Source organism: Diospyros lotus, chromosome 14 (assembly GCF_014633365.1).
Source record: "Diospyros lotus cultivar Yz01 chromosome 14, ASM1463336v1, whole genome shotgun sequence".
In the NCBI taxonomy this organism is placed as follows: Eukaryota; Viridiplantae; Streptophyta; class Magnoliopsida; order Ericales; family Ebenaceae; genus Diospyros; species Diospyros lotus.
The window spans coordinates 12,456,350-12,480,870 of NC_068351.1; the positions used below are offsets into that span (position 1 = coordinate 12,456,350).

Below are 24,521 nucleotides of genomic sequence, written 5' to 3' on the forward strand. Positions count from 1 at the left end.
TTTTTAGTTGATATAAATTTATTATCATTGTTGATATCAAAAGCCATGAAATATATAACTTCTTATAAGAGATTACTTTTAAAGATAAAATGAAATTTAACCCAAAAATATTAATAAAAAAAAACGGAACTTAACCAAAAGTAATTAAGCGTCATTATACGTAATACAAATATATTGAAGATAATAATATTATAATAAATGTTCGACAATATATAAAAACATAAGATAAAAAAATAAGATTACATGAATTAAAATTAAAACGCCACTCACCAAAATAGTAAGATGCAAAATTTACGATTAAGATAGCTTAAGATGTGAGAAAAAAATGAAATAAAACAAATTATAACCAAAACCAAAGAAAAAATTATTGCCACGAATAGATTTACAAAAAAGATCTAAAACTTATGAAATCAACTCTTATCTAATAAAATTAAAAGTTGCAATTGTTGCAACAAACATGTAAAACACGTCGTTTTAACAAAACAAGTGCAGTAGTAATTATAATTGCAGCGAAGATCAGAAGAAAGACTGATATATTTATAATAATGTATGATTGACAAACTTAATACTGGACTCTGCATGCAAAGTGCACACAGACCCTCAAGTTGCTATGACCAGACTAAACATTCCTTGAATTGGCTTTAGTGCCCATTTTTGCATTTGCATTACAGACAAGCTGGGGAAGTTGTGATCGCATGTAATAGCAGTACTCCCCATAAGATACAGACCCACAAAAACGTTGTATTGTTGATTTTGCAGCATCTCTTTTTACATTTTTCCTTGCTGTGACTTTACAGCTGAATTGTTGGAACAAGAAACAAGAACTCCTACCAGCTGAGAACAACAACCTTACTTGCAGACATCTTCAAAACTCAACTCAACCTACCATTTGACTACTTGGAACTTCCCGGCCGCTATATTAATCAGATTAATAATTTTTTGGCTTCAGTTATGGTAGGTACCATGGACCAAGTCTCTTTGAAGAGAGAAAGAAATGCATCCGAGTGGCGATCAAGATTCTGATCTAGATGCTGTGAAGGAAGAAAGGAGGCCTGCAGCTTGAACGGGTAGAATGTCGCCAAATGTTGACATGGCAGCTGCTGAATTGGCCTTGAATCTGCCAACTTGCCCGTCTGTTAGTATGGATCCCAGCTTCAATGTGCTTTCTCCAAATCGGGTGCCAACCTGGCCACATTACAATGGGATCACTTCATTAAATACCAACGGCAGAGAAATAATCATTTAAAAAAAATAAATGCATGCTGATCAATACTGCTTTTCAAGAACGCCCGACAAGCAATGGAGAAAAGGGGCGAGTAGAGGAGAATCCAGACCTTAGTCATCTAAGAAGATAAGAGTAATATAGATACATCTACGAAACATCTAAACCCCTTAAGGTCAGAATATTGAGATAAACATGAGCATAATTATCTCCCCATTTCTCTTGATGCCATTTCTTTTTTTCAAAGCCCAATTAGCAGGGGGGGAAAAAAAAAAACAAGACAAAAGGAAAATAAATACTCTGGTATTTATCGCAATACTCCAATCTTGAGGGAGACGTATACTTTTTTTCTATTTTACATACACACACTTGCAAACATCCCTTCAGTAATCCCAGTGTAACAGAAGGGCTCAAGATAATAACAGCACTACAACCAAAATCAAGGTAGATTATTTAAATTCTAAAACTACTGAAAGCATCCCCAATGTCATGTGATATTCCATCAGTGCAGCACTGATGGAAAAGAGGAGGAATATGGTTGAAAAGCCTGCTGAACTAAGGCAAGAGGAGCAGAAAAAGGTTTAAGGAAGTCACATGGAGAAAAAATGGCAGGAAGATCAGATTGCCTAAGAGATACTTGGAATAGCAAGTTATCCAACCAAAACTAGAATTGCACAAGGATAGAAGATAGCAGTCAACAAGAGCTTAGAGGAAGTAGAGTGGAGCTTCCAGTTTGATTGGTGACTTTCAGAGTCAACTAAGAGCAAGATTCACAGTATGAATAAAAGTGCAAGCCTTGTAATGCTGAGGAAGAGAGCTATGCTTCAGTAGGGTTGTATCTTAGTTGTCAGGCAACAGTTAAGCAAGTTGTTTGAGTGACTCAGTTTTGGAGAGCTATTTTGAACTGTATAAAAAGCCATCAATGTATGGAAATGGATTATGAGAAATTACAATTTCCTCCTCCCTAATTCTTCTCTCATCTAGTCTCTGCTTAATCCTTCCATTCTTTGATAGTCAAGAATCTAAACAAGATCACTGGAGTTGATCACTAAATTTGAAAGTGAGAATGCAGATATCATCATGCTTCAAGTTAGCAGCTTTAATCCATCTCCATATCAGCTAATCCGTCAACAATAAGATGGACGGCTTGTTTCAGTCACAACCTACATAAAGGGTAAATTACAAGTTTACAACCAGACCCCTTATGATTTAGGTCAATTTTATGAACACCCTTTGTAGTTTATTTTTATTTTTTTCAAGTCCTTATGTCAATTTTATGGGAACTTTTTTTTTTTTTTTTTTTTTGGTGGCAAAAGTTCTCACCATTTTTTTAAGACTATGCTACACTCTTTCCAATGTACCCAAAAATGAGAATACATTGCTCTCATCCCTGACAGGTAAAACTACCTGGATTGCAACAATTCTTATTTCAGATAACATTAGCCATACCTAAACTAAAAGATCCGAATGTTCAAGTGCAACTGTAAGACAAGAAAACAGTCCCAAGGAGGTAATAGTCCAGGAAGGAAACTTTACCTGCATGAAAGACTTTAAGAAAGGTGCAGCCACCCCAAAACTTGAGTCATCGTCAATATCAATACTTCGAGAGAGTTCTTCATTTATATGACGTTTCCAGGAGCTTCTTGATGACACGTCATCCATGGAAGTTGAAATAGATGGCTTAGTTGTTCCTCTTGAAGACAATGCGGGAGCACTGGTAACCAATATGACAGTTAATTATACACAAACACACATATATCTCTATATAAAAACTGGGAAGTACATCCATGCATAGAAATTTAGTGAAAGAAAAAATAAAGAAACTGATGTCTTTATCATGTTGAAGAAGTCGCCAAATGTATAATTTGCTCATTCAAGAAGTATGGTGGTCGGTGAGGACAATCAGTGATAAAAAAATGTAAGAACTGTACGAGGATATGGGAAAAGAAAGCCAACTAAAAAGGTATTAAATGTTCACCTGATAGGAAGGTACTTAAAACGAGGAACAGTGGAGCATCGCATTATGTTTGATTCTGAGTTAGCGTGTAACTTCTGTGCAGTATCCGTGTACATTCGATTAAGTTGCACAAAGAACCCAAAGAGGACAGCATGCCGAAGGTACGACTGCCTCTCATTCTCCCACAGATATGGCTGGTACCTGAAGTGTGCATCAATAAAATAAGTAACAAGTCAAATAAAGAAAATATGTTCTATCAGTAAAGAAGTTAAGAGAAAAAAGTCAAGCAGAAATCCCTAAACTAGAGATGACAGGCGTCTAACAGCAAAATATACTCAGCTAAACCACATGGCGGACCTGTTTCAGCTCTAAAAACAAGATTACTTAAGACTTAACAGCTCAATTTTCCATTTCTTCAGATGGGCTTAACATCTGGCTTCCCAACTTAGCATCAAATACACTGAAAATGACTTTAAAAGACACCTATTTGGCTCTTTCTTCTGAAGGGCATAACAAAATTGGCCCTCATTGTCTGGGAAACAGATGAGAGCCACGCAGCTCAATACAAGATTTCATGATTTTAAAATCTTTTTAGATGTTTTCTTGCAAATGGCAAGAAGCTTTAAAACTGAAAAGGAAAAACCTTGAGAATAATTCCAGAACTTCATATTCTTTCCAAATGCAAGTAGGAAATCTAAACTCAGGCCAACTAAAGTCATCAATGATAAAACATGAATATTACTTTACAACTCCACAGATTGAATTTCATCAGGAGAGAGAGAGATTCTATACCGTACATGGATCAAGATGTGGATGGTTCGGTAAGATCTGCTGATCAGTTGAGTTTCTTTATGGTGTAAAGTTCACAATTCACAATCTTATGCAAGTGATTACAACATCTTCTGATCAGTTGAGTTTCTTAATAGTGTAAAGATCACAATTCACAATCTTATGCAAGTGGTTACAACAAAAATCACAAGTCTTAACCCCACTAGGTGGGGTCAATCTTATGTATATGACTAATTGCACAAAATAAAAATAAGAGAACTCAGAATTCCTTCGGGTACATACTGAAAAATAGGAAATTGATACATTCATAACCATGAAATGTATGCAGTTCAGAACCAAAAATATTATCAGAGTGTAAAGGTGATAATTTAAACTTCTATTCAAAGCCAGACATGTTAGCTTTTGTCACTCTGAGAATTGGCACATTTGCTGCTTGCTCAACACAATTAGTTTTAGCCAATGAATAATACAGCATTCTAAGCATATAAGAATGACTAGGAAAGCTTACGTGAGCCAATCAATGGGATCCAGCCTCTGGGAAAGACGATTTACCAAGCCATCAACCTGCCCTCTGATCACTGACTTGGACTGGTTTGCATCCTGCTTTCTTCTGAAAGAAAACTTTGATCTTGCATTTTTGGATGGTTCCTCTATTGTAATGGAATCACCCCCAGAAAGAATGTCTGCCACAAATCTTAAGTCTAATAGAACTTGCAAAACACCTTTATCTGACATTTGAGAATCTTGTGCTTCTGCAGTTGAAAGGAAGTCTGTATATGTACCTATGACCTAGAGGAATAAAACAAAATGCGCAAGCAAGAAGAGTTATGAAAGCTATTAAACCAAAGAAGCATGAAGCTAATTTAATTAAACACAGAGAATAAATAAACAAAAAGAAAACACATGAATAATTAATTAATGACATAAAATGTACTAAAGTAGGCATACCAATAAAATATAGACTGAGGCACTGTATAATAGCTTTCACTTGATTAATTAATTAGTTACGCATGTGTACTTTGTATCATTTTGTCTCTTTAAAACTCATTATGGTTCGGGAACCATCAGTTGCAATAATGAAAACATGATAGAAGTCTTGAAAAGTAGTACAAGCTAGCTTAACAGTCTACGGTATTATCATTTTGAACATAGCTTCAAGGCAAAAACACCAATGCTGATGATATATATATATATATAGAGAGAGAGAGAGAGAGATCTGCCTAAAAATCTTAATGCAAAATCTAATCTTGATGTGTCTCGAGTAAAACTGAAATGAGCAATCATGTGGATTTGATGATATCTATTGCACGATTCATTTGTGGAAAACCATTTTTAAGCATTCTCATAAATGATGTTGGTAATGGTGGTATGCTATGGTCATTCTTCTTTGGAGTTGGCAATACTTGAGAAGCAAATGGGGTAATACAAACTTTCTTTGGAAATTGCTCTACCTATTTATGCAATTCAACATGATCCATATTCTCCATCAATGCTGTTGATACAGATGCAATATCTTTATTTAGTCACCATTGGCAGCAAGCCACCTTTGGAGAGCTAGTGCATCTTTTATCCAACCAATTCATCTAAAATCTCTCCACACTGCATCCTATACAACCATAGCTTCATGGAATTTCACGGCAAAGATAAAGCAAGGGAAGAGAACCTATCCAACATACCAAGTAATACATCCACATCTAGCACTTATCCAACATCAATGGGTATTTGACAGTTTTCACACTTCAAAAAGACCACAGTTGAATTAGGAAACTTGAGATGTCCCATAGGTGAGGAACCAAATATAGGTTTTCAAGCATATCAACACTGCTGGGGATTTCATGTCATACCTGAAACTGAAAAATATACCCAACATTCACCCGTACGCTCTGGAAGAAAATCTTCTTTTATTCCTAAATTGTATCATGCAGTTACAGGTGTTTTAAATGATAACAATGGCAAAAGGACATAAAGCCATCCAATAGGTATGAGCGACTATGAGTCATTTCTCATACTTGAAAACAGTAAAAATGTAAGAACTCATCAATCATATCGAAAATGCACCATATTACATAATTTACATTAATCAAATGGAACCAATGTAACAGTTAGAGGTTTTGATTTTCCCTGAAGATCAAGCTTCCAGTAAGATACTGATACTATTAACAACAATATTTTACAAAAATATCTACACTCATTGAAGATAAAAGTAGAAGGCAGGTACACAGGAAAGTAGCATGCATACCTTGTCCAGTAGTCTCAATGCAAACTTTTGCAAAATGGACTTATCAAGCACATGACCTCCAATCCGATGAATTTCTTTGGAAGCTCGGAATAGAAAGGAGATAATATAAAGAGAAGGCATGGATGGAAGTGATATTTTCATCTCTGATTGGCTCTCATCAGATTGCTCTTGTTTGACTACAGTGTCCTCCCATCCCTGTGTGATGCTTAAAATATGAATATGCTTTGTGTAAATAAACTAAAAAAAACAAATATCTAATGCCCCAGCAGATGTAACACAATAGTTTAGATGTAATTCTATCCATGTAACATGGCAGGAATACAAAAACACATAGAGAAATATATAGACAAGACTGGAGATAGAAATACTCAGTCACCCTACAACTTCCCAGCCCTCTATTATAGACATCATTCTTTTTTCCTATATATATTTCCCATCTCCCTATTGCATATCTCTCAGCAACCTGTAACCTCCTATAAAATGCCTAAGATATGACATTTGATAAACAAGATTCAAGTGTTACACCTTGGTCAGCATCCCAGTCAGAAAAAAGACACAAACTTAACCAAAATATTGGAGCATCGTGCCTCAAAATTTAGAACAAACAGATTACGGATACCTCATTAGCACAATCACTTCCCAAACATGTAAGAGAAAGCCAACGGTGAAAGCTAAAAGTCATGTAGGCCTTTTTGCGCATATGGAGAATTAAAACACTGATGTAAGCAACAGAAAAAATGTAGTGCCACACTATAGTAATATTTCCCCTAAAAAGATTTTGTTCTCCCCTTATGAATTCATTGTAAGAGTTCTTTTATATTTTTACAAGGACTGCAAGCAGTAAAATGCCAACCAGTTGGCATTGCATGTAAGGGAATGATAGACATTTGGTATTTCTCCTCCAGCCAGATAAAAAGCCCATCAAAGCAGCTAATTCCATGCAATTATGAGGGAAATGTTGACATCTAATCACAACAAAATTCTACCTAGTTATAAGGATAAATTCAAGATATCTACAAGGATGGTGCCAATGGTGATTATAAAATAGTAAGGGAGTTGGAGAAAGCTGTGATGTTCCCAGGGTTTTCCAAGATGTAGAATGGAATTATGGAAAAATTTGGGAGTGAGAGAATAGAAAGGAAGGGAGAAAACAGAAGGAGGAGGAGGAATTCAAAAGAATGGCGGGAGAATTAGAAGAATTAAAAGAGAGAGAGAAATAGAAGTCAAATTCATTCAAAAGCCACAATTATCTACTTCTTTGGCCTATTTATAGGCTGTTACATCCCTTCAATTAGTAACTAACTGTAGGTACAACACTATAACAGCCTAAGGTAAAACAATGAAAAATACATGCAATAGAAGAATTACTCCTATGCCCTTGGGGTCGTGACATTTCCCCCCTTCTTGAGAGGTTTCTTGTCCCCAAGAAACTTATTACAACTGCTCCTTCTTCATCACCCAATTCCCGTTGGTTCTTCTTCTTCGTTTTCATCCTTTACTCCTTCCATGTTTAATAATTGTCTTTGGCATCAGTGGTTGGGTCTGAATTTATCTCCCACACTTATAGCATAATCCTAACTTCCTTCTTTGCTCCATAGTAGATGATTTAGCTGCATCAAGGTTTGGATAAACCTTAGAATTCACATTTACTTGATTCCCTTCCAATGGTTGATAGAACAAAGGCTGAATTTCCATTGCGATCATGTACTTACTGAAAATCACGTCCAATGTAAGCTCCTATAGCTTTGCCTTCTGACTTCACAAGCCGGAATTTGCCTTCAAATTCCAAACCTAACTGCTATGAGTTTGTCGGAGTCACAACCAAGGATTAATCAACTCTGATATCAAATGTGGCATTCCTATGGTTTTCCAAGGATGTAGAATGGAATTATGGAAGAATTTGGGAGCGATAGAATAGAAAGGGAGGGAGAAAACAAAAGGAGGGGGGGAATTTAGAAGAATGGAGGGAGAACTAGAAGAAACAAGAGAGAGATACAGAATTCAAATTTAACTGTAGATACAACACTATAACATCCTAAGGTACAACAAAGAAAAATACATGCAATAGGAGAATTACTCCTATGTCCTTGGGGTCATGAAAAAAGCTTGCAAACATCGTTTTAGTTTTAATAAATAAAAGGATGTTTGGAAAAAATGAAATTTAACTCCCAAAAAAACCAAAACATGAAATTTAGTCATGTCAATGGACTTGAGAATTTGATAAATCTAGCACTAATACAATAGTCACGCTCAACATCTATACAACAACAACATATCCAGCCTTTATCCTACTATGTAGGTCGGCTACATGAATTCTAGACTTCCATGTATTTCTGTCTTTTGTCATATCTTCATTTAGATCCATACACTCCATATCAAACTTTAATGTCTCTTTCAAAGTCTTCTTGGGTCTGCCTCTACCTCTTTTTTTGACTAATTGTTCCATTTCATCAGCTCTTCTCACAGGAGCGTCTCTTGATCTCTTTCTCATATGACCAAACCATCTTAGTCTAGTCTCTCTCATCTTCTCCTCGATTGGCACTACTCCTACCTTATTACGAATAACTTCATTTCTAATTTTATCTTTTCTTGTATGGCTCAGAATGTTGGGCAGTCAAATACCAGCATGAGCAAAAGACGAGAGCCGAATCAATTTTAAGTTGGCAGCTATATTGTGGAACAATAGATGTAGAACTAACAGTGCAACAGTGAAGGGGTAAATTTGTGACATAAGGATCATTTGGCACATGATAACACCCATGGTCGTGAAGAGGACAGCAAGTGCCATGGCTATCCATAAATTATAAGCTTCCCAAGCTTTAACTTTACCATTCCAACTAAAAGAAATTATGTGTCGGAACTGTTTGATTTTGACCTTTCGCTTTCAGCTTCTTTGCAAAGCTTAATTTTAAATTGGGTAAATTACAAAAAAATATATATATATATTGAACTTTTAGGTTTGTTATAATTTAAAGATGAACTTTTAATTTTTACAATTCACTCACAGAACTCGTAAGTTTGTTACAATCAATAGAATGCCATAAGGAACTATTAGCCTCTACCATTAAATGATGACTTGATTGGTGAATTGGACATAGAAAAATGTGATATGGCTTTTAATTGCCACGTCATATCTGCAACAAAATTCTAATTTTTAGGGAAAAAAGCAAAAAGCAAACAAAACTAAAGAAAAAGCCACATCAACATCCACATCACATTTTTCTATCCAACTGTTTCACCAGGTAATCATTTAACAGTAAAATCTAACAATTCTTAACAGCATTCTATGATTGTAACAAACTTACAAGTTTGATGAGTGAACTGTAAAAATTAAAAGTTCATTCTAAAATTGAAAGAAACCTAAAAGTTCAGTATTTGTTTTGTAATTTACCCTTTTAAGTTATACCTTTTTGAGAGTCCATGCCTTCTAATGTGTAACTTCAATTAATAAAATTTTTGATAGCACAAAAAAACTTCAAGCCAACTTCCTGAAAGTCAGGAAAATTAATGTGCGGCTGCAAAGAAGAATGAGGCATAAATGTGCCTTGGACATTGTGTATTAGGATTTTTAGACAGATTTATTGCAACTTTCTCAAACTTTAATAGTAATAGTATTTTATTAATTTTTAGTCATGCAAGCATTCTCTTGAGATTCCATACCAACTTAAGCCTACAATTCAACAATTTCAAACCTAAACCCTTCCTCGGTCTTGATTTCACCTTTTCAATCAAAAACCCTAATCAATAAACCCTACCACACCAAATTTGATTAGTTGGGCTTTCATTGAAAACCAATATTTTTAGGATGATTCTTAAATTTATTAGCTGGGGTTAAGATCTCAACATAAAAGTATTAGGGTAAAGAAAGAATGACATTATCAAATAAAGTACCTTAAAATTTTATCAAATGAACAAATTAAAATGCACCAAACATTAAAGAACAAGTTGACATGAGCAAAAGTAAAGATGGCTTTAGGCTAGAAAACAGATCTATAGTAAAGGAAAAATTGATTATGGTAATTTTCCAAGCTAAGGCCACTTACTTTCAGGGGACTTCTTGTTGATAATCCATCATCTTGTCTAAGATCACTATGAAGTATTACTGAAAGCTCATCAGCAACCCATGACATCCACAAGTTGTGAGATTTCATGCTAAGATCTAGTGCCATGCTATTGAGCTCCTCAAGCTGTGGACTTGAACTATCATTCACTCCCATCATAGCTGCAGTATGCAGAGAGGACTGCCTTCTAGGGGAATCAAAGCTTTGTCTTCCAGGGCTGTTAGACAAAGGAGAATCAATGGTGGCACTAGAATGCCTCAACAAGGACACTGGCTTACCAAAAACAGCACCCAAAGTTTCATTCAACCACAACCTTGGTGAACCAAGGATCACTGGTATATGTCTTGAGTGTTTCTGAAAAGCAAACAATATTCGCCCAATAAATAGAGATCTCTCAACAATTGTAGCCCGTGATGACACAGACTGACCTTCCCGGTTTCCACTTTCTAGGGCAGCAGACAAGCGTTCAAGCTCAGCCTTGAGTTCCATCAATATGGCTGAAACACTCTGATAACACTTACTTTGTAGGTAAGGTGCTAGATCCTTTAACCTGACAGATGCCTTTGGGGACTCTAGGAAGCTCAAAAGGTCCTCAAGAACACTCTCGCAACAACTGTCAACTGCATCTCTAATCCTGCTGACTTCAGCTCCAAAATAAGCATTGAGACAGCTGACTAGATCATTCTCCTCAGTCGATGTTCTGGAACTATTCAAGGGAGCAGCCTTCTTATTGCTTTGGTCCGTGAACCAAACACTGCCACCCAAATAAGATTGGTTTAAGTTGGCCTGGAAATCAAACTGGCCGGGGGGAGCCTCAGCAATGGCATGAACTGATTCTGTGACATTAACAACTCTGATCAAGTCATCATATCCCAACTCTATGATTGCTTTCATCCTCTCAACAAAAGTATCCTCAAATATCTCATCCCAGAGATCTGCATCATCTTCCAAAACAAGTTCACGAATCCTATTCCAGGGCAATTCAACTTCAGAGCCAAAAACACTCTTCAGCCACTCCAAACTACCCTCCAGTACTTGCTTACTGTCCATTGTCTCCCTTATCAATCTCTCTGCTGAGGCAAGCTCCCGACCACTGCTGATGGAATCAATTAAGTACCTTCCATTAATCTTGTTAACAATCTCTTTAGCACAATTCTTCAACCAATCAGAGCAGGCTTTAGCAATCAAATCCCGATCAAGCATTACCATTACAGACTCTAGCTTGTCCCTGAACAATTTCCACAGCCTGACTTCTTCGTCGGGATTTGGTATACTGCCAAATAGTTGAGAAGCAGGAGGGGTTCCTAAAATGACTTTATAAAACATTGGCATATCATTCAATACTTGCAAGAACAATTCCCCTATTTGGCCTACACTAACCTGAATTATCTTCATCACTTCACAAAATGCAGAGATCACCTCAGAACTAGTAGCATTGACAGAGGAACAATTGACTAATATCTGGGAAATGCAAGACCTTCTGGATTCAAGGAACAAGGACAAAACCTGCTGGGGCACAAGCTCATCAACGATGGCAACCGCTGCGAGTGCATCAGCATAGGCGGAAATGCTGAGGCCAACAGCCTGATCCAGCAGCAATCTCTCACGGCTCCTCTGGGAGATCTGCACCTTAAAGCTCTCGACAATCTGCCATTGATGCTGAAGCAAAGGGAAATTGGACAGTATTCTGCTCTTATTGTCATTGTTATTCTCGAAAAGATTGTGGTGAACCTGCTTGGCACGGATGTATCGAGCTGCGGCCTCGAGGAACATGGACTCGTCAAGACATCCCCAGATGTTCTCCGGGGTGTCGACCAGGTACTTGACCCGACAGGCGATGCCATAGATCCTGGCTCTGGCAGGGTTAGGGCTCGGAGCAGCCAACAATTTGGGGGAAGGCGCTGTTGATTCGGAGAGAGGGAATGGAGGATGCCGTGGTGAACGGCGGATATGTTAGCAGAAATGGACTCGCAGGAGGACTTCATGAGGACGATGGAATCGGCGGAGTCGATGAGATCCCGGTAACGATTGCCGACCAGTTGCCGGAGCTCCTCGCTCTTGTCCTGGATCTGCTTCCTGGTGGCCGCCTCCACATTGCGGATCTCCGATATTGGCTTCGTCCTGAAAAGAGACTCCGCGTCTTTGTCTCTGTATACTCCCCCTCCCCCTCCACCGCCATTACGACGTTGATCGGCGGAGGACGGAGATCCCCTCGGCGACGGCACTACCAGGCGCATTCTGCGACGCTTTGTATGTAGCTGACTGCAGGTGTCAAAATCAATCAATCAATATATATATGCATGTACATAGAGAGATCTGGCATGTTTCATCTTCTTCTTCCTCCTTCGTCGCCGGACGAGAAGTAGTAGAAGGGCGTAACCGCTGGTTTTATTCTACAATATTCCGTCAATTACACGCTTGCTTAGGGCCCTCTTCAATCTTCATGTGCCCGGTGGTGTCCCCGACTCTGCGATATCTTCTTCGAATTACGCTTCTTCTTGTGCCTTGGCCTTATCAGAAATTACATCCACTTGGCCCGGAACCGCTGTGCTTGATTCATCGAACTCACCGTTCAACTCATCAAAATAATTCTAGAAATTTAGATTTAAATTGGGTAATTTTAGAATATATTTGGAATTTTAACAATTCATTAATTTAATTTATTAATTTGTTACAATTATATAATAATATTATTATAAACTATTAGACTTTGAGGATTTAGCATTTAGTTGATGGCTTGAGAAAAAAAATAGAAATACTGTTACTCGACCATGAATTTAAAATGAGTAAATATGTGATAATTAAAAATCATTACTCAAGTCATTTCTCTTTATTGTTTAATGATAAATACTAATTTTCTAACAACGTTTTATGATTATAATAAATTGATGAGGTTGATTAGTGTCAATATTCGGAATTGGTCGACCGTAATTCGTAGGCCCGCAACGAGAAAATAAGCACAAATGTAAAGAGGATGAACAAATAAAAACAAATAACAAGTCGTACATAGGGAAGTTTTTACGTGGTTCAATCAAAATAATACCTAGTCCACAATTGTTCTCTGATTGTTCTGACAAAATAACAATATATCATTATTGTTCATCCCCTTACAATGATATTTTTTACCCATATTTATAGTGTGGGGTATTTACAATTGTCGACGTTTAGAATCAGCCGACCATAATTCGTAAGCCCTCAATGAGTAAATAAGCTCAAATGCAATGAGGATGAATAGAATAGAACGTATGCAAAAGATTTTTACGTAGGTCAGCCATAATGATGCCTACTCCATGATTATTCTCTAGATATTCTGACAAAGTAACAGTATGTTATTATAGTCGTTATCTCCCTTATAATGGTATTCTTAATCTCTATTTATAGTGAAGGGTATTACAATTGCATAAAATACAAAAGTGTAGAGATAATATCACGGGGACAATATGTCATTATAATCTCTATAAAATTGGGAGTGGGGCTCCGTATTACCAGGGATCTAGTTTGCATCAGATAAAGTAGGTGGGTCTCTGCCTCCGGTTCTTCAACAATAATGTTGTTATGTGAGCTGAATAGCTTGACCAACGAGCTGAATTATTGGCCAACGAGTTATAAACATTGTGGGCAGCTCATTGGGTATATCGCTGAGAGCTCGTTGGAAGTCTTACTAGGAGCTTGCTGAGAGATCGCTTGGTTCCGTGATTTAAACTCAAATTTCAGTGATATATGAGCTTGTTTGACGAGCTCAGTTGGGCTTTAGGTGATTGAGCCGGCCTATTAGACTGAGTCTAGCCCATAAGAAGTGGTGCATGAAATATGTATAACAACAATTTTCACAAAATCCATAAATAGAAAGATAATGTCATGGAACACAAACTGTTCTTATCAATTCCATAAAATCGGGAGTGGATTCCCTATCATCAGGGATCTAGTTTGCCTTAGGTAAAGTATGTGGGTCTCACCTCCATTTATTTAGCGACTTTATTATTATGCGAGCTGAATAGTTAAGGCAGCGAGCTGGAAGTATTGTTGAGAACTCGCTTGGTTAGGTCAGCAAGCTCGAAGTATCGATGTGAGCTCATTTGGTTCCGTGGTCTGAGCTCAAGTCTCAGTGACATGTGACCATGTGATCTTGTTCTGACAAACTCGACTTTGGGCTTATTGGGTTTCAGGAGATTGGATCGATTTGCTGGGTCGAGTCTAGCCCATAAGAAATAGTTCAAGAAATACTCGTAACAATTAGCAAATTGGTAAAATTAAATATTCACTTGAAAATTATATCTAAAAGATTACTGTATTTGTAATTTAGCCTTTTAAATTTGATATCCCATTTTAAACCTTATGGGTAAATTAAAGAAAAAATATTAAATTTCTGTTTTAACTACAAAAATATTTTAAAACAATCAAAAAATAACAACAAAAATGTATATACATATATAAAAATGCATTAAAATTAAAAATTATATGCACAAAACATAAATAATATATTTATATATTTAAAATATACATTTAAAAAAAAATATTTTTGAGAATTAAGAATGAACTCTAAAAAAAATACAGTTAAGTAGGAGGTGAATCATAACTTTAGCCTAAATCTATTGTTGGTGTTGGAGTGGTCATATGTTGAGATGATAGAGGTTCAATATAAGAAAGAGATAAAAGAGAGAGATTATTATTTCTCTTGTACAAATTTGTTGGAATTTTAAAAATTTTCACATCTAATGTATAAAGTGAAAAAAAAAAAAAAACACAAAACTCATATAAAGCTTAGGTGTATTAGTAATGTGCAATAACTATGCAACAAAATTGAACTCTTCGATAAATGTTACCTCTTTGAAGAACCAAGAACTAGTGTTCAAAGTAGAAGACGCCTAATAAGCTAACATTTTCCTCTTGAATTGTGGAGGACTTAATTTGTTTACACCAAGCAAGTTTCCAAAACTTTTGAAGCTTCTTTAGAGCTACTTGAAGACTACAAATGAATGTGTGGTCTTGAATATGTTATTGTTTTCAAAAAACAAAACTCATCACGCGAGTAAATTGAGATAAGGGAAAAAAAAAAAAGAATTATTGAGATAGCGATAACCAAAAATTATTTTCTTATTTTTCAATAATCTCACTATTTATATGAAAAAGTGAAAAGGATTAATGGATTTATGGTGCAACACAAGAGCATGAAAAAGTGGCATGGGAGTTGGTGGAGTTTCGACTAAATCCTAAACATTACACATACAATCAATCAAAAAAATCTATTAAGAGTTTTTATTAAGCAACTAATAATTTTTCAACTTTTGAAAAACAATCGATAGTTTAGTGTTTACTCTCAGAGACTCTTACTCAATCGCATATAAGTTTGTCACTAACTTTTAATGACAATTAGACCTCCATTAACTCTTAATAGCTTTCCATTACCTCTTGATAACATAAATAACACAACACGAGTGCCACAGTTCTTATTTTTAGGTTTATCATCAAATAACAATAAAAAAATATCAAACTTTTTTTATATCAATCGAGCTTTTCAATCTATTTGAAAATCTCTTCACATTCTCAAGATACCTTGACGATCTTGAGTGATGTTTAGCAACATATCAACATAATACAAATGGCAATAAAGTCAATTTAGAGTGAACATATTTTGTTGATGATTAACGTATAATTCATTCACTTTAGTAAAATGTCCCGAGTAAATGAGGGTAATGAGCGGATTAAACTCACTAACGTGATATTATGTGATATATCTTAGTTAGTGTGATGGAATGACATATTGAAAACTCTTTTTCAATCAATCATATATCAACCAATGACTTTTCATATCATAGACTAACAGAATATCGCATAGGACGTTTGCTTCACCTCTATGTGGCAAACACTTGTCTTTATATACTAACTGAACGATACCACACAGTAAACATTCTCAATTCACATTTAGGTGAATCCGTATTATCAATAAATCGCACACACCAATACATAAGACATCTGTGTTGTTTCAAGTTAGATGATTAGTTACACAATAACAACTAATAAGAAATCATTAATCCCTTTCGCCATATGATTCGTAATTAATGTCATGTTTAGTGTGTTGTTCAACCAACAACCACCCACATATTTACTACGAGTATCTCGTGTTTGTGACATACGCCTCACCACAATTTATCATTAATATCCCAGACTAATCAAAGTAATAATCACTTATATTAGTCCATACTTGCTTGATTAAAGTCTTTAGTTAAGGAAGGTAAGGACTATAAACAATTTAAGACTTCTTGTACTAAAGAATCTCGTCCACATATTCTTAACAATTTCAGAATAAAATATTTAACAAAAAATCTAGAACTCATTTATGAAAAATTAGAGACTTATGAATGAAGATAACATGTCATCTTAAGAATATTATGTGTAATAATCCATCAAGATTCCTTCTAAATATCGTATAGATCTAGTATTATAGCATATCTCTAACATTGAAGACAAGATATTTTCCTACTCTTGTGATTAATGGCCTCAAACAATCGATAATGAGATATTTCTTCACTAGGGTCGTGGTTCTTCTACACATGGCAATGGACTCAAGCAGCAAAACTTCTTCATATTTTCCAACCATATTACTAGAATTTGAATGAGAAAGAGAAATAGAGATAAAAGATTGACATAGAGATTAGAGTATTTTAGTAATTTTAAAAAGTTTAATTAAGGTTAACTTAATAATAAGGGCTTTAGTGCAACGAGATTTGCAAAGTCAATTAGTGTTATTGTCAAAATTTTAATAGCACTATTCACAACGAAATTATTATATTGTCCACGTCGGATAGTGTAACGTTTGTTCAATATGGGCAAAATTAGAGAGGGTGTGGGCCCCACCCCCTCCCGCACCCGTCTCCTACATGCTCGTGTCGGATAAACTCAATCTGGATAAGAGAACATTCCTCCTGCTTACAATTATTTCAAACATTAAGAGTATAAAGTTTAATTTTTTTTTTCAAAAATATATAAAATAGTTCAGTTTCATTTCTATAATATAGTAACCCTTTGTCTTCTTGTGTTGTTGAACAATAAGGTGGATGATGACATTGATCAGATTAATGTTTAAATGGACATTTTGTTGGAAAAATTATATTTTATATATGTGTTGCATATATTTTATTTGATCGATTTTGACCTTTAATTAAACACCCATTGTGGCTTCTTTTTTTTACCGTAATGGTCTATAAATTTTCTTTAGTACTAAGACATTAATTCGTTAAATTTGAATACAAAACAACATTAATTAAAATTAAATTATGTCAAAATCAAACAACCTTCAATCTATCTATCTAATTAAAAATACTAGAGAATAAAAAAAAAGTTAAAAACATAACCTTTGTTATGTTATTCAACCAAAGTTGTTAGTAGCAACCCCACGAAGAAAAGTGTCATGACTAATAATTGTTGCAAGGGAAAAAAAAATTCATTGGTGATAGAGATTTACCACTATGAGGTGGTTATGAAAAAAAGATCATTATTGCCACCATGTAGTCATTATCTCTTGTTTCTTTTGCCTCCCTCTCATTTTCTCACTAACATTACAATAAAAATATTCTAAAACCCTATTAGTTTGGTCGAATAGCAAAATAGAGGTTTTTTTTTTTAGCTTTTATTTTTTATTTTTTTCTTTTATTTCTTCATTAGATAGAGAGATTAAGAACAAGTTGGTTGATTTACCTTAATTTGTTTTTAATTAATATCGTTTGTACTAAAATGTAAGGATGGGGTCTTTGCAGTAAAAGAAATACACATATGTCTCTATGATAAAAAACAAATAATGGGGGATGTTTGGACAAATGACCAAATTAGATAGCGATGACAATTTTCTCGTAACTAAAATTTGCCTTATTTTACATGTCATCATGGGCAGATTCAAGAGGGGCTACAGACTTCGACCTATGCTAGCCTCAACCTAATTAAAATTCAGTACCCACCTATTCTCTGAACCTATCTTTTTTAGTTCATTTTTTCTAACTTTTTATCTTCTATCCACTCCACGCAGTTCACTGTCCACCTATTTCTTAAATTTACCCAGCATGTCATGTTGTATTATTATTTAAAATTAGCATCCATAATATTTTTATTATACTGTTAGATTATTTACCTTCGTGTGCCAATTCTTTATTGAATTTGCTTTGACATCCTAATAACTACAAATTCCTTATCTTAATATGGGTTCTAGATACATCCAAAGTGTATATATATAGTATGTGTAAGGGTTGATAAAATTTCATTTTTGAGAAGACCCAAACAAATCTGATTGTAGTGCATAGTTTTTGAAATTCTTCGAATTGGAACTGAACTATGTATATTAACCAAACTGGAAGCCAATACCAAAGGCAGAGAGTGAGAAGTATTGTTGCTGGGGTCCAAAAGGTTAACATACAAGTATTATTATCTACATTCATATATATTAGTATAGGCCTAATAAAAATATAATACTTAAACATAAAAAATATATGTATGTATCTCTTTATCTTTACAAAACTATTATATTTATTTTTTCTTTAGTGTAAGATATTGGGAATCATATTTATAAAATATATAAATAAATTTTAAAAGTCACTTGAGAAACCATAATGCATACGAAAAAGACTTGAAAAGTATAGTGTAGTAAATGAAAAATCTTCAAAGTTAAAGAAGGTAAATGAAAAAAAATAAAATTGAAAGGTATATAAGTAAATGAAGAAATCTTAAAAGTTAAGGGAGATAAAAACAAAATACTAAAAGTCGTATCCCCTCGTCCCAACGAGACTTCACATTTGTCCAAGACATTAGTTTGGATTTGTTAGGTTCAAGTTTCAACTAGTGCATGTTATTGTTCATTTTATTCTCAACACAACATTTTACTTCTATAAATGTATATTTTCACAAAGTCTAGTTAAATTGTCAAAACTAAGAACAAAAAGTAAAGAGTGGGTTGATTTGTATAAGATTACATATTCATATATATATGTGTGTGTGTTTGTGCTTGGGCCTAATATTATATATAATCACAATGTGAAGTAGATAAATGAATAAGGAAAAATTACAAAGGGACAAATAGATCAAATTATGGTTAAGCACTTTGCATGAATACTCCAATAATGCATAAATGAAATGTACTACATGGTGAAACGCCTTCGGATTTTGAATAATTAACTTAAAATATTACCAAAAAAAAATGATGAGATTGCTCTAGCATTGACCAGTAAAGTTATTATAATATTAAAATTAAATGTAGAATAATAATATAAAAATTAAAGGACTAGAGATTGTAACTGAAAATACTTATTTCAATATACGAAATATTCTTTTATTGGGTCAAATCGAACCCAAGTAAAACTTCAAGACAAAAAGTGCCATGATGAAAAAAACCAAAACCGAATATGACTTGGTGAGGTTGATCAAAGGTGAAAATATCTTGACAAATACTTTGCTTGTGTAATTTTATGATACATCATGTATTTATTTATTAAATTATCTTAGCGTATAATATTATAATATATATTTTAAGACAATTTGATTGTCAAGGTACGTTGGGCCTCACATCAAAATAATGAGAAGCTTTAATTGCGTTCTCTTTACTTTTTAATTTTTAATTTTGAGTTTTAAATTTTATTTTCAGTTTTTTGTTTTGATAGTTTGTTTTTAGAAAATTGAAAACGTGTTCTCTTTATGATTTTGAAAAACTATTTCTCAAAACAGAAAATTAGAAAACGCGTTCTCTTTGAAATTTTGAAAATAAATTTTTAATAATATTTTATTCAATAAATTTGAGTATTCAGTAAATTAGAAATATTTAATGTTAATATATTATTAAAAATATATATACATTTGAAAATTAATGAATTTTGTAATATTTTTTCTCATTATAATAATAAAATATGAATAAATAAATAAATAAATGTGTTTTGAGTTTAGAGTTTGTTTTGCATGAAAACACTCAAAACAACTTTTTGTTGTTTTGAGTTTTCTTTACATTTTTTTTTTTTGTTTTCAAATATGCATTTTTAAAAATAATAAAGAGAACGCGTTTTCATTATTTTAGAAAATCGAAAACTAAAAATGACTTAAAAACAACAAAGAGAACGCAACCTTTGTTTTTGTAAGTTGTTATACTTGCAATGGAGTGAAAAGTACTCAAATACTAATGTGAAAAATTATTTTTTTTTTCTTGGTCTGGTTTCTTAGATAAGTTTTGATTCTTTGATTCAATTTTTAACACTATTATATTAGATGAATCAAACCATTTAGGTTTTCATTCCCTTTTATTTTATAAGCACTTCATTTCCCTCACTTCCAAAATTAAAGTTTTAATTTTTATCTCAAAACCAAAAATAAGTTACCAACAATTTTTTAGATGAAACTTACCAAAATTTTCTGATACATTATTTTTAAATTTTCACCCCTTACCGCTTTTATCATTTATTATTCAAAGACCATAAAAAGTAGGGTAATAGAATATTTGAAGGGATAAATTACATCGAGTACCATTGAGATTTGACAAAAAAATAAAGATAGCTTTGATATATCAAAAATAACAAATACGTTATTCAACATTATAAATTGTGTATCATTTTTCCTATAATTAAAAATAAAAACTCCCAGAATATCTTAACTCAATATATTATCTTTAATTACATGCAATAAAAAAATTTACAAAAAGAATCTGTATGTACCAATCGATCGATCAATATCAAACCTCAATGAGTTGAGAGAATGACTTGATTTGTTGAGAAATAGACATAGGAAAAAGAAAAATAGAGAGAGAGTCTATCCATATTTTCCACACATGTTAGGAATGATAATGTCTCATGTTCTTTAATACCTCATTTATTTCCTAGATCTATATATTTCTTCCATTATGATAGACTTACAACAACAATGGAGTAACTTGGTGACTCTTTACTATAACTAGTGCATCACCCGTGCGATGCACGAATATCACAAGAAAAAATATAATCGTTAAAGTAGAAGTTACATAATTCAGTAGTTATAATAAATAAAAATCATAATAAAGAAGTAGAAAATAAACAAAATAATTATGTTACAATCGTGAGAAATGAACAAACATACAACAACACATATGTGTGTATTTAACAAAAGATTGTATCCAACGTCTATAGTATTCGTGACTCGTTAGAGTAGGGTTAATATCTACCATTTCTAACACAATATTTTCACTTTGATACATGAAACACTAAAAATATGGCATGTCTTACTCTGAATTCTCAATAGTAAAGTAGTTGATTACTCAGTATAAATGATGATTTATCGATCCGTTTTATTAATTATTTGATTGAAGATGTTTTTCGTTCGTTATTATTTCAATATTATGCATGTTATTAAATTATAGCTAAATTATGATAAATTCTTTAGCAATACATTGAAAAGAATAATTTGTGCAGTGAAAAAAAAAATGCAGGTAAAAATGTACTTAGGAATGTTAGACACCCACTATAAATTAGTGGACTAAAAAAAATATACAAATAAATAGAAGTGAAAGAACATAAAAAATGAGCAAATACATAAGTGTGAATCAGTAAAAAAAAGAAAAAAATTAAATAATAAAAGAAAACAAAAAACATGTAGATCAAACAAATTGCCTAGATATAAATCCAGTAACAACCAAAATATTTAGAAATAAAAAATCAACAAATCAAGTTTACCTTGCATAAGAAATTATAACAAAAGTCAATAAATAAAATTCAGTAGCAATTAACAAAACAACCTTAAAAGTTTTATAGGAATAGGTTATAATAAAAAAAAAATATCATAATCCGAAACCAATCAAATAAACTTTTTTCAGTTATTCTCCTTCTTGATCATCGATTGAATCTTTTTAGTTGCATTAGTCAACAAATTGCCAAAGAGAGCCTTTTTGGTAAAACACCTTTCATAGTTTTTCAATGTATTTATAACTCACGACCCAACTTCAACGACATAATAACCTCATCATTAGATGAAAAAATCTAGAATATAATGTCATTAATTAGTACTTACATCATATATATTAAGAACCCCCAAACTTATTTTACAAATATAAACATTAAATTATGAAAATTGATGAAACACATTTTTCTCCTCAATTTTGATATTTTCAATATTTCAATAAAGATCATACTCTTGATATTGAGAAATATGGACATAATACGTTAGAACATATTTTAGCACCTACTCATTCTTAACACATTGCAAACCTTAAATACTATACTAACCTGATTTACTTATAGCATACACGTGCACTTAGAGATCAAATTATGGTTAATTACCAACTCCATTACACTAAAAACTTCACTACGTTTGCAAATAAAGTTAAAAAATAAAATTATAACATTTAAGTTATATATAAAATTATAACATTTAAAATTATAAAAAATAAATTTAAATTAATTAAGCTATATATAAAATAAAGATAATTTAAATAATCAATTAATTATATAAATGATAATAATCAAATTTTCAAAGTTGATTATCCATATATAACTTCACATATTTCTCATGTCAATCAATTACCACATTCAAGATAGATCAAAATTTTAAGAAAACAATAAAAAAATAATGTTAGAAAATAAAATTATAACATTTAGTTATATATAAAATTATAACATTTAAAATTATAAAAAAATAAATTTAAATTAATTAAACTATATATAAAATAAAGATAATTTAAATAAATAATTAATTACATAAATGATAATAATGAAATTTTCAAAATTGATTATCCATACATGACTTCACATATTCCTCCTCATAATCAATTACCACATTCAAAACATGTCAAATTTTAAAAAATCAACAAAAAAAAGTTAAAAAATAAAATTATAACATTTAAGTTATATATAAAATTATAAAAAATAAATTTAAATTAATTAAATTATATATATAAAATAAAGATAATTTAAATAATCAATTAATTATATAAATTATAATAATCAAATTTTCAAAATTGATTCTCTATACATGATTTCACATCTTCTTCCTAACAATTAATTACCACATTCAAGATATGTCAAAAATTTTAGAAAGTAATAAAAAAAAGGTTAAAAAATAACTATTAATTAAAAACTTAATGTTAGGACGATTTCTAAAAAATTAAGTTGTTAGACAAAATCTGTTCACGTTGACATGACTTTAAATATTGATTATCTATACATGCTGGCAATCAATTATCACATTCAAGACAAGTCAAATTTTTAAGAAAGTAACAAAAAAAAAGTTAAAAAATAAAATTATAATATTTAAGCTATATATAAAATTATAACATTTAAACTTATAAAAAAATAAATTTAAATTAATTAAACTATATAAATAAAAAATAAAGATAATTTAAATGATCAATTAATTATATAAATGATAATAATCCAAATTTTAAAATTAATTATCCATATATGACTTCATATATTTCTCCTGCTGACAATAAAAATATAAAACATAATAAATTTTTTAAAATAAATATGACAACATATGATAAATATAAATAGTCTATACAAAATATTAATTTTGTCAAAATAACTTAAACGACTTATCTAAAAAAATAAATTTAAATTAATTAAATGATATATATAAAGTAAAAATAATTTAAATAATTAATTAATTATATAAATTATAATAATCAAATTTTAAAATTGATTATCTATACATGATTTCACATCTTCTCCCTCACAATTAATTACCACATTTAAAATAGGTCAAAATTTTTTGAAAGTAACAAAAAAAATAAAGTTAAAAAATAACTATTAACTGAAAAACTTAATACTATGACGATTTTCAAAAAATTAAGTTGTTACACAAAATCTGTTCACAACAAACCAGAAATACGATTAAAATTAATTGATTGAAAATCAAAAGCACGATTAAACTAATTAAATAAATGATAATAATCAATTAACTTATATATAAAATTATAACATTTAAAATTTTAAAAAATTAAATTAAATTAATTAAACTATAAAATTATATAAAACTATAACATTTAAAATTATAATAAAATAAATTCAAATTAATTAAATTATATATAAAATAAAGATAATTTAAATAATTAATTAATTATATAAATTATAATAATCAAATTTTTGAAATTGATTATCCATACATGACTTCACAAATTTCTCCTACCAATCAATTACCACATTCAAGACGATCAAATTTTTAAGAAAGTAAAAAAAAAAATAAAGTTAAAAAAATAAAATTATAACATTTAAAATTTAAAAAATAAATTTAAATTAATTAAACTATATATAAAATAAAAAT

The 24,521-nt window shown here is 31.9% G+C and overlaps 1 protein-coding gene across 1 annotated transcript; it reads right to left on the bottom strand.

The window, feature by feature from the left end:
• Positions 1 to 516: 516 nt before the first annotated feature.
• Positions 517 to 12,821, bottom strand: LOC127790284 (conserved oligomeric Golgi complex subunit 1). The gene is given in 7 exon segments (XM_052319694.1): positions 517 to 1,185; positions 2,759 to 2,936; positions 3,201 to 3,380; positions 4,477 to 4,757; positions 6,208 to 6,402; positions 10,251 to 12,184; positions 12,187 to 12,821. Coding segments are annotated over 7 exon segments (3,261 nt in total). The 5' UTR covers positions 12,506 to 12,821; the 3' UTR covers positions 517 to 1,011.
• Between the last annotated feature and the right edge of the window lie 11,700 nt (positions 12,822 to 24,521).